At 40.4% G+C, this 12,391-nt stretch overlaps 1 protein-coding gene across 2 annotated transcripts in view; it reads left to right on the top strand.

The window, feature by feature from the left end:
• Arglu1 (arginine and glutamate rich 1) overlaps positions 1-9,227 on the top strand; it is a 24,884-nt gene extending 15,657 nt beyond the window's left edge. Inside the window, exon 4 of one of the 2 annotated variants that reach the window (XM_021170805.1) lies at positions 8,395-9,227. In XM_021170805.1, the coding sequence (XP_021026464.1) occupies positions 8,395-8,559 (165 nt within the window). In that variant the 3' untranslated portion in view covers positions 8,560-9,227. The remainder of the gene's footprint in view (positions 1-8,394) is intronic. The other variant, XM_029480723.1, reaches the window with a different exon arrangement.
• Positions 9,228-12,391: the final 3,164 nt, after the last annotated feature.

The following is a 12,391-nucleotide window of genomic DNA, read 5'->3' as shown; positions in this document are numbered from 1 at the left end:
AGGGCTGGAGAAGTGACACTAAGGACAGCAGCAGCAGTGCAGTGGACCAGCCTGAGCCTAGCATGCTACAGAAGGCAGGGCTGGAGAAGTGACACCAGCCCTTTGGAGGAGCCCAGATCATGTGTGGATTCCAGATATTGGAACAAGAAGCTGTAACATTGAAATTGCTTTGGAGACCCCAAGAATTTGAGATGCCAGAGCCATGGGCTATCTGCTGAGGAAAGCTCCTAACAGGGAGTAGAACCAGCCCAGGAGAAAGCAGTTTGTTGCAGTCAACAAAGATGAAAAAGGAGTTGGAGATCTGAGAACCGCTTTGACAGCAACCATGGAGATGCAGAGTTTAGAGTTTGCCCAGCTGGTTTCTACCTGTCTTGCTTTGGGGATTACAGTTAAGTGTTATTCAGTAACTCTTAGAAGAGACCTTGACCTTTGGATCTTTAACGTTGTTGAGACTGCTATAGACTGGGGGCTTTGGAGGTTGGACTAAATCTATTTTTTATTATGCTATGACTAGGTATGGCCTCTGTAGACTCATGGGGGCCAGGGAGTGGAATGTATATGCTTGGCCCAGGGAATGGCACTAGTAGGAGGTATAGCCTTGTTGGAGTAGGTGTGTCACTGTAGTCGTGGGCTTTAATACCCTAGTCCTATCTGTCTGGAAGACCTCATCTGTTTGCCCTTGGAAAAGATCCAGCGTTCTTAGGTCCTCCTGTAAATGTTGTCCTTGGTCATGGTGTCTGTTAACAGCAGTAAAACCCCTAAGACACATGCTGACATAGACTCCAGCATAAAGCTTTGCTTTGAGCTTCTTTGGAATCGCGCAGAAACTGGAAGCTTTTGAGGCACACAATAGGAAGTACATAGTTGTTGCTGTTGTTTTAAGACTGTAGAATGTGGATTATTTACAGGGGCTTCTTTGGTGTGCAGAAGTGTTTAAAATGTGTTATCTGAAGCTGGAGGGAAGAGTGGTCCTTGGCTAGTTAGCTATGTCCTACCGCTGTGTGAAAGGTAGAACTCACAGGGATTCTAAACCAAGTGTAAAAGGTAAGGCGTCTCACCCCCAGAGGACCAAACAAAAAAGAGGCTGACGAATAAAATAACTTGAAAAGAAACTAGCACATTTGGTTATTTAGGAGAGTCTGGGCTGCCCTGATTGCAAAAGATGATCACAGAAGGTTGGATAGTTGGCTCAGTGGGCAAGAATAGATTTTGCACCTGAAGAGGATCTACGTTCAATTCCTGGCCATTTAAAGTTCTCTGTCACTGTAGTTTTAGGGGATCACTACCTTCTCTGACCTCTGTGAGCACCAGAGGTGCACACACATGAGCCTGCAAGCCAAACATAAAGTCCAAAATACTGCGTTTTGCAAAGAACTTGCTCTAGAAAGGTTTTGCATCTAGACAGCTTTTTCCGTGTGTTGCATAGGTCCCAGACCATCTCAGTGATACTCAGGAATGAAGATGATCTAGAAAGGAGTTGTAGGGAGGGCGTCCCAGTGTGTCTGGTGCTGCTGTTGTTTTCACTGAAGCACTTTATAAAGTGCAGTTTACTTTGGTCTTGAGGTAGGACCTTTGTGAAGTACTTAGGTCTTGAGGCTCTGGATCCATTTTACTCCTTCTTAGTCAGTGCTGATTTGTCATGGATTGTGATGTAGTCACAGGCTCCTCACTGGATAGCCAGCATCTTGAATACTGACCTGGAACTGAGAAATAAAATCCTTTTTTACATTTACCCCATATCATTGTTCTAGTATAGCTGCAGGAGGGGCCTAGAACACTTAGTTTCTGAGGAGATTAAATTAACAGGAAAGTCTGCTAGGTGAGACTGAAAACAGACAGGGGGAATGTTCATGGGAAGGTGAACAGAGATTTGATGATAGTAGCCTTAAAGGTTAGTCTTGGAATGGAACAGATTTTACTCTGGCCAGAGGCTTGGAGAGTTGACTTTGCCCCAAAGATTCTGGCTGAAGACCTGCTGCTCTCATCCCATACCTTAAATAGTGCAGACTGTGATTTTTGTCTTTTAAACAATTTTTGTATACAATAGACACAGAAAATCCACACAACTGGAAAGAGGGCACCTTTAAGGTGTAAGCATATATATATATATATATATATACTAAATGTCACTTTCGACATTTAAAAATTGACTTTCGGCTTACAATCTAGAAGGCACGGTGACTGTTGGTACACTCTTCAATTTTTCCCCTTGTTCCTTTAATCACTACAAATAAAAAGTTAGACAGTCCAGGAAAGAGTAGGTAATAGTTTAGAGTCACAGTTCAGTGTACACTCCTCGGGATGGTCGGTACCAGATATGTAATTTAATGTGAGATGAAGTCACTAAGAAATCAGGATGAGGGGTGGGTTTCTGTATGAGAAATCAGGGAAGAAAACACTGATTATCCTTCTGTTAATGTGTTTGGAAACACAGTATAAAAAGATGTTTAGATCTTGGTGCATGTGTTGACATTGCATAGATTGACTTGAAGAGAAATAAAGTGAGAAGATGGTTCTTATGTCCACCAAGTAGCAGTTAGATGCTTTAGAGAGAATTGATAAATTGGTCAAACCTGCCAAGTAGGGCCTAGAGGGAGCAAGATGGGGGAAGACCTTCTGAATATGAGTGTGCCAGAGAGCTCTAGGCCTTGAAGGAAACTTCCAAACATTTAGAAGGAAATGAATAACAATATACACAAAGTTTCCCCAAGATAAAGAATTTGGGGTGCAGAAGATGAAAAGAGACATTTATATATAGTATAGAGGTTTTTTCTTTTTAAATGTGAAATAGTTTTTTTTTTTTTAATTTTTAATGTTTATTTGGTTTATTCAGTTTCTTCTATATGCGTGTATATGTGTGTACCACGTGTTTGCTAGGTGTCTGGGGTCAACAGAGGGTTTTATTTAAATCCCAGGAACTGAGTTGATTAAGGGTTGTGGACAACCCTGAGGTCACTGGGATTTGAACCTGGGTCCTCTGCAATAGTAACATACAACAAGTGCTCTTCACTACCGACCCTTAATGTGAAATGTTAGCAAAAGTCAAAAGAAAACACTGAAGACATCATTTTTCTTGTCAATGTTACAGAGCAAGGTCTTGAAGCTATGAGACTGTTCCTCAAATCCCACTCTTTAACTGTCATTCTAGGCAATACAGAATATCCTGAAATATCTAGAGTTGGAGTTTACAAGTGATTAAATTTGAGGAGTAAAGGCAGAAGCAGTGAGCATGCATTCTCTCTTAGATGGTGTGAGTAATACCCTAGAGGAGGTGGAACATTTTCCTCAGGAAGATGAAGGTCAGCCTAACTGCGGTGCTTATGTCTTAGCCCGTGTACAGGCTTGCCATCCCATACCACCTGAAAAGTGTATAAAGGTTCCACCAGCATATCACATTTTAAACAGTTTTAGGTTGTGAGGAAGGAAGGGTCTTGTAGTTGAAGGTGACCTTGAATCCAAGATGCCTTTTCATGCATGATACTAATTTCTTTTTAAACATTCTCCTGCCAAAAATGAGATTTACATTAGTACATACATTCCAGGGAGGAAACTAAGCACAGGAATTAGAAGTACAAATGGCAGAGCCAATCAAGCTTTGTGCCTTAGAGGGCTTATAGTCTAGAAGACATGGTGACTGTTGGTGCAATCTTCCATTCTTTCCCCTTGTTCCTTTAATCACTACGAATAAAAAGTATTTCTTCCTTTAGATTGTTACAGAGTTAGACAGTCCAGGAAAGAGAATGCTAATTATGTTGTGTAGGTAGGCTCTGATAAACTAGATGGTACAGAAGATGCTGGGAGGAACAACCAGGCCTTATGCTACGCTAAGACAAATACTTTCAGTTTTGTGACATCTTTTCACCAGCCACTTTAAGGCAGTGGTATGCAGAATTCTAGGCATACTGGCTATCAACAGCGATCCTAATGACTGCAGTGTAGTGGACACTAACCTTGGCCTCACAGATATCCACTAAATAATCCCTTGTGGATAAGGTGGGTATTGTGCTCTTTTCTTCCCCATTCAAAAACTTATTCGTCACACAGGGAACAAGCAGGGGAGAAGACAAGTTATACGGCTGGGCTAGGAAGTTAATTAGAGGAAGTCAGGGCTTAGGAAAATACCTAGCAAGTAAGGTATTGTCGAGGCTCACGGATAGACTAGATAGCAAACTAACTTTCCATCATTGGGGAGCCTGGTATTAAAGAAGGTGAGCTTGCCTAATTTGTGTTTGAGGATTCTGTTTGTCAAGGAATGTGAAGCTAGCATTAAGACATGCGAATGCATGGGCACAGGGCATTTGCCTCCATAGCTTATGTGTTAATTCACTGAAAAGGAAAGGCTTCTATTGACTGCTTCTAGTGCTGGAGCTATCTAGGCTATCCGAGGTGGCAGTCCTCCTGTACAGCAGTTCATAAGGGCATCTTAGACTGTGGACTAATTGAAGCTGAGACCAGAGCTCATTGTAGCATGGTTTGCTAAGGCAAAATTTTTGCTACTGAATTTTTGCTCATGTAATGTAATCACATTTAAAGTCTTGTCTTTTGGTTTGTTATTAAGCAAAGTTAAGTTCCTCTGTCTAAACCTTACTTGTCCACCTTCAAAGTAGACTTTCAAGTTGTGATTTTGTTTTTCCAGAGTTCTTGAAATGCATGTTCAAGCATATATAAATATGCCGTGGTTTTATTCTCCTCTGATGATAGATAACACAAGAATGAGAGTGTGTGAGAGTGTTTCTTTGTATTTTAAGTGTGTGTGCAAGAGGGCACACACATGGGCACACAGGAGGAGACCAGAAGTAGATACTGAGTGCCTAAGCCTTGCCTGTCATCTTGAGATGATCTCTCTGAAGAACCTGATACTAATCATTTCAGGTAGACTATGACTGCCCAGTGAGCCTCAAAGATCCTCCTAGCACTAGATGTGGAACAGTCACCGAACCCAACTTCTTACACAAGTGCTGGAGATCTGAGCTCACATTCTCATATTTGCACAGCAAGCACTTTAACACCAGAACAGTCTCCCTAGTTCTGTTTTATTTTTTGCTTTTAAATAATATTCTATCTACATTTGTGAGTGTTTCCCTGAATGTGAGTCTATGCACCCGCATAGGTTCAGTGTCCACGGAGAACAGAAGAGGGCTTTAGATTCTCTAGAATCTGACACCCTCTTATGTACATCATATTCAGACCATAAGAGGGCTTTAGATTCTCTAGAATCTGACACCCTCTTATGTACATCATATTCAGACCATAAGAGGGCTTTAGATTCTCTGAGACTAGAGTTACAGATGGTTGTGGGCTATCATATAGGTACTGTGAATTGAACCTGGGTCTCTGGAAAAGTAGTCACTGCTCTTAACTGCTGAGCCATCTCTCCAGCCACCACTACCATCCCTGTTTTGTTTTTTCGTAAGTGTTCATTCAATATTGCTTTACAGGTGTTTTATGTTTTTTGTTTTTGTTTTGTTTTTTTTTTTTTTAGCCTTCTTTGTTTCCTTTCTAAACTATACAATTAAATACTTTTGTAAAATTATGAATCTGGGGTTCTAGGAACATGGCTTAGTCAGAATAGAGCTTGCTATGTAAATGTGAAGATTTGGATGTGATCCCAGCACATGTGTCCTTCAGCTCAAGCTTGGAATTTCAGCCTGGATAGGTGTGAACAAGGAATATCCTTGGGCCTGTTAACTTGCCATGATAGCCCAGTCTTCCAGGCCTAACCAGGCCCATTGCCGGGGGTCCCAAAAGCAAAGCAAAGAAGTCATTGAGGACAGCATCAAGTCTCACCTAGCTTGCATACATACAATATTTATAAATTTTTCACATTTACAGATATGTTTATGCAACATTCCAGAAACTGAAATAGGTTGTTTTTTTTTTGTTTTGTTTTGTTTTTTACATTTAGACAACTTTATCTTGTTCTGTTTTTTGGTTTTTTGGTTTTTCAAGAAAGACAGGGTTTCTCTGTATAGTCCTGGCTGTCCTGGAACTCACTCTGTAGACCAGGCTTGGCCTCGAACTCAGAAATCCACCTGCCTCTGCCTCCCAAGTGCTGGGATTAAAGGCATGTGCCACCACTGCCTGGCTCCATCTTAAGGTCCTCTCTAGCGCTGGCACCCAGATAGGTGATTTATTGGAGATGGATAGTTAGCATGAAGGTTTTACGTCCGAGTTAACATGGATGTCTTCTTAGCCTGATGAACTGGGAGCTCACCAGTTTTCAGCTAGACACCTTGTTGCAGGTGTTGCTGCCACACCTGCTTGGCATTTATGTGTGGTTTATGAGAATCTGAATTGTAGTCCTCATCAATGGTTTCATCCACAGGTCTTATCTCTCCAGCCCCAGATACATCATTCTTTCTGTGTTGTGATCAGTGGTGAACCTAAGGAAGATAGCCACTTGAATGACTTTTCTTGGTGTAGGTAGATTTTTAGTGGCACTTAACAGGGCATGGTAATTTTGGAAGTTCAGCTGTATTCTTTTTTTTTTTTTTCCAAAGCGATCACTGGGAATTTGAAGGCAAAGGGGTCTCTCGGTACTGTGTACAGGGTGAACAGTATCAGCATTTTAGGTGCAGATAAAATGTATACCCTTTAACTAGTATGGTGACAGTGGAGGTGAAAATACACTCAAAGCCAAAGAGAGTAAAAAAGAGTGAGCGGCTTGGTCAGGAGCCAGCTGATGGATTCTTTCAGGGGGGCATCAGGGCAGGACCAAGCCTAGGAATTATCACAGTACTTTCAGGACATTACCATGAATTTGAGGTCAGCCTAGGCTACAGTTTAAGACCCTCTCTCAAGTAAATGAAAAGAAGTGACCAGAAGCTGGGTAAAGGTTCTTGTTTTCAAGCCCAGTGGCCTGAGTTTGATGTTCAGAACCTTGTGATGGAAAGAAAAAACTGTCTCCTGTAAGTTGTCTTTTGACTTTTGACTCAGCCATGTGAGGTATTCCTCTATGTTCTAAATAAATACATAAATGTGATCTTAAAAATTAGAACTTGATCCTCAAAGGTTCCATGGAGTTTGGGCTCTCTTTGGTACATGGTTTACCAGTCTACCAGTTGCCTAGAAGGAGGGCAGAGAATTCAGTGGCCATCATTGCTCTGGAGTTTTTATCTGGCCCACCCTGAGGCTGCTAAGTTCCTCCCATTTTCCTCTTGTTAGCTATGCTTACAGGACATTATTTCATGTTTTGTGTTCCATAACAGTAATAGTCATTTCCATCCTTTGCCAAAGGCCTCTAGCTACAATGCATTTTACTTGAAAAAATAGTATTGTGAGGACAGGAGTGATGATGATCGGAGACTGTTACTGATTTGTATGGCACCGTGTGGATGAAGATAATAAACTTGAGGGGACAGAAGTTTGGAATCAAATAATGGGAAATCACTGGATTTATTGTTACCATCTTTATTGTTACCATCTTGAAAACAGCTTCAAGTAAAATAAGGCAGAAGCAGTGACTGCAAATGTAACTTTGAAAGGGAATGGAAGGGCTCAAAGGACAGTGTGTGTTTTAGGTCAGTGTCACCTGGGAAAAATAACTGATGGAAATATTCAAGGGTTTCTAATGACACTGTTGAGATTAAGGGTGCTGATTGTTGCGCAGGCTGTCATGGCACTGTCCCTGTCCTTTACCCTTTGGGTGTCATTCCCACTGTGGTATCCAGAGTCACCAGCTAAATGATGCCTAATGTCCTCTAGAAGGGGCAAAGTCAGACCCACACAAAGCAAGGCGGTTGAAGGGTTTAGCAGGAGAGTGGTGAGAGCAGCTTGACTTCCCACGGTGATGAAGAGAAGGAATTGTGTAAGAGCCATGCAGTGCTAAGTCAACTGCTTGTGATGGAAGGCACTGTTAACTCTGCAGCGGACTTGAAATTAGATAGCATTTTATAATCAGCTAGGCTAAAACCTTTGCTAATTTTTTTCTTTCCAAGAAACTGGGTCTTAGAACAGTTCATTTTATTTTTACAGACAGGGTATTTTTGCGTAGCCCCGGCTGGCCTTGAACTCAGATCCCCCACTGCCTGGCTAAATTCTTGGTTACTGTTGACTTAATACTATAGAACTATAGTGGGGATTTTTAACTACAGTTCTTGTACATGTCTAATTATAAATACAGTAATTGAGTAGATACCATATCTGGGACTAAGTGTGTCATGGCTTTAGATGGTATATCAAGACAGAACCAAGTTTGTGATCAAGACATGAAGTCTATAAAATATATTTTTTTGTAACTGAAGTAGAGAAAATAAGTAGGATTAGTTAAATAATTCTTTCCTTACTTATTGTTCCCCTACTGGTCTGTGTGTGTTTAGATAGACTATTAGGTTATTACCTGGTAGTGGAGAAATACTGAGAGACAGGACTGACGGATGTCGTTTTTACTTCCAGGCTGAAGAGCAGTTGAGAATTGTTGAAGAGCAAAGAAAGATTCACGAGGAAAGGATGAAACTAGAACAAGAGCGACAGCGACAGCAAAAAGAAGAACAAAAAATTATCCTGGGCAAGGGGAAGTCCAGGCCAAAACTGTCCTTCTCACTAAAAACCCAGGATTGAATGGCAAACTCTCAACTTTTTGCAAAGAAAAATGAAAAAACTTCGTATTGTAGCTTCATGTTGAAGTGGTTTTTTTGTTTTTGTTTTCTTTTTTTTTTTTTTTTTTAATTTGGAAAATCTGGAAAGTTAGCTTGTTCTAATAGGGGCTATGCTCTGCAATCCCTTTATTTTCCCTCTTTTCCTCTATTAAGTCAAGTCCTTATCAGATCATTGCTGTCTTGTAGACGTGGTGTATTTTGCACCTGTTGGGATTCTGTACTGGCTGGGCCTGCTAAAGAGCAGGTCACTTGGTGACTGGCTGGTCTGGTAAGGTGTTCACTGACCACTGACTTCGGAGTTATACTCTGTTTACTACGTCATAATGCTGGTTTTGCTGACTTTTTGTTTTTTTATGCATTTATAAAAAAAGAAAAAGTTGGTAATTGCATTGCAAGATTCCCAGGGTTTGACTGGACCTGAGGTGTGTTGTTAGTGCAGTGTCCTTGGGATGCTGTGGTTCTTGAGGTTCCTGACAACAGGTAAGGAAACAGTTGGTCACCTGCTACAGAAATAACCTGCAGTGCAGCATTGTCTCTGTCGGACTTTTGTTTCTTTCATTGACAAAATCAAACCAGCATTCCCCATTGTAAATAAATGATTTTGCTGAATAAAGTAAAGTCTTAAATTCATATGTTTAAGCAATTTTTTTTAAGTTCTGTTAAGTCTGAAGGGTGGTTTCCTTTTAGAAGCCTTAGAGCTGTACTATATTTCCTCCAGTTCATACTTTTTACAGGGTTTCTATGTACACCATATATACTTGTGAATTAGTACTTACTGGCTATTTTTACAGACACTACTTTGTGCTGATAAAAGAATTATAACATCAAGTATTATCTTTGGAAAATACTAAACCTGTGCCTCTGTTGTAGAAATTATACAAATTATACTTAATAAGCACTAGAAACTATGTTTTAAAAGTATAGAATACTGTTACTTTCAGAGAGGGTGGACCATCAGCTAGAACTTGACTTTGTGCATTCAAAATGACTAAAAATAGTCTTCACCCTAGCATGCTGGGGGCGGGATGAAAAAACTATTTAAATTTACTAGTCTTGGGGGCTTGGGCTTGCTTTGGGTATTTTTGCACGTGGAAAATTACATATATCCCAGTAGAATCTGCCTCATTTAATCTCTTATTTGTTGAAGTTTACTAGTGTTCAAACAGTCAAGGGAAGGCTCTGAAATGCTATCTGAGGTGTGTGGGCATGGCGTAGTGGAGAACAAGGTTCTGGGGACAGGTCATCCTTTTCATTGAAAATGCTGCTTGAGATGAATAATTGGTGGATTATGTTGTGTTTGCATGCTTTGGAAACTGCTGTTGCTTTAGTTTTAACTCTTGACTGTGGTAAAGAAAAATGAAATCATTTTAAATCTCTTTAAAGATAAAACTTTAAGTGGCCATGAGGTTATAGTGTGAAGGTTTTAGTGAACAGGATACCTTAGTACTCTAAGTACAGGTCTGCTTCATTTATCAGAACACAGCTTAGCTCAGATTATCTCCTGGATATTATTTTAATGTAGCTCTTCAATTTAGTCATTGTTGCTCTCAGTTGCACATTCAAGGTTTGGACATGTTATTTAAAAGTTGCTTTTGCTCTGCTAGTGTTCTAAGCACTGTCTGAAGAGTAGCCTGGGCTCAAATACTTGAGATCAGCCTTTTCGTGCCTTTACTCTGTCACTCAGTTTCTTCTGCCACGTGTGAAAAGAAACCACAGTTGCTAGGTGGTGATGGAGACTCCGGGATATACTGGATTGTTCCTGTGCTTAGTAACTGATTACTGTCGTGTGCCAGGCTATAGGGAAGAAGATGTCATTGTCAATAATATGCACCCACCTTTTACTTTCTAATGTAGTAGCTTGGTTCTTCATGTGTTCCATTGCTTTTGTATGCATATTATAAAAGCTAATCTTTCCCACTCTTAGCAGTTCAGATGTTCCCTAACTTACTAAATATAAATATGTCTTTAATTCAGTTTTGTTAATTCTTGAGTTACTTGAAATTCTTGATGCGTTATAGAATCATTGACTGTTTATTTTTATTATAGTATTTAAAATTTGTAGTTATTGCCATTAATATTGTGGAGTTTGCAGAAATCTCAACTGTATAAACTAAGCCTTTAAATTAGCTTGGTGTGAGGACTCTTTAATGCTTCAAATAGGGGAAGGGAACCCTACACGAGGACTTTAAGTTTCACTTAGGATGTAGTAAATGAGCTTGTTGCTGTTCTTAATTATGACCTGGTCAGTTAATTGTACTGGTATATGTCTCTTGCTTGTGTGTGTGTGTGTGTGTGTGTGTGTGTGTGTGTATGTATGTACGTGTGCATCTCTCTCTGTGTGTGTGTGTGTGTGGCCATTTTTCTTCAATATACTATAAATGTACTATAAATCAGTGGCTTTATATTTCTCATAAGTAGGATAAACACAGAGTCTACTACCATTTCACTTAATGTCTGTGAGTAATGCTTTACTTAGGATCCTCAGTTTGTTATTGAACTTCCCATTCTGCTAGTAGCTCAAGCTTCTGGTATTACAGTTGTCTTCAGTACAGTTGCTTTTCACCTAGAGCTTTCAGTAGACTTTGCATTACTACCATGAGAGATGCTGAAGATGGGACTAAAATCACCTGCTCCAAAAGTATTGTGAATACTTGTATTAGGTTTAAAGGTGAGGTATGCAGATGGGTGTTCCCCAGCAGTAAGCCTTTTTTACCTTGCCATCTGTGAAGTGTATGTTGATGGTTTTAGAATTGAGTTGTCCTGGTGAAGGATGCTGTCACCATAATGTAGGTTTGCCCTGGCTAATGCATAGCGCCACACATACATGTGTAGCCAGTTGCCATTTATTTGGCACAGTTTGGTCGCTCTCCTTGTGTGGCATACAGTGAAGTTATTGGAGAAAGTGGTTTTTGAAACAGCCCCAGAGCAGGCCAGAGTCCAGAGGATTCCAATGTGGTGAGAGCCCCTCAGCCCTATCTGTTAAAGCAATCTCCAGTGCTTGTTTTGCTTTGTATCAGAGTGCTCTGCAAAATATGTGGAGGTGCCACTTTGACACTCCAGACATTGTTGGATTGACAAGCATATTTGAAAAGAACATGGCTCCTTCTCCAATCCTCAGATGATTGATTGGAGGATGTGGAAATGATTGTATTTTTCACACTTAAACTTTGAAACCAGTAAATTAAAGAGCAGTGCATGTTGATGACCCAGCCATTTCATACAATCATATCTTGTTCAACATCTCAGTACCTGCGGGATTAGGATAAAAGATGTTTCTTTACGTGTGGGTGGTCCTTGGTTCTCTTAGGGTAAGATGGCTGTCACTTGGGATTAATTGCCTGATAAGGACTTAAATATGGGACTGGTTGGTTCTCTAGGGCCTTTTATAGCATGGAGCTCTCCCTTTAACCTAGGTATTGCCCTCAGTGGCTCCATTTGTAGGTTACAAGCAATGGCATTTGACTTTGCATGTTCCTAACCAAATACCTAATCAGTTCATAGAGCAGAGACTTTATTTAGAGGAAGACCAGTTACATACTTGGACTTTGCCCACCACGATACCTAACCCAGGTTGCTGGGTGGGCCTCTAGACCTCTCAGTTCACATTAGGAAAAGGCTTCATTTTCTACTACCTATACTGGTGACAGTAAACAAATATAGTACCATTACTGCATTTGAAGCATACTGTTTTTCCATTAATACATAAAGGAAAAGGTTGAACGAGAGCCAGTTGACTGCAACCCATTCCTAAAGAATGTGTTCACACTTTCCCCTCCAAATCAAAGATTTGGAGC

This window comes from Mus caroli, chromosome 8, assembly GCF_900094665.2.
Source record: "Mus caroli chromosome 8, CAROLI_EIJ_v1.1, whole genome shotgun sequence".
NCBI classification, from domain to species: Eukaryota; Metazoa; Chordata; class Mammalia; order Rodentia; family Muridae; genus Mus; species Mus caroli.
Note: the sequence above shows the minus strand (reverse complement) of the source record. Positions and strands in the feature narration are given on the sequence as shown.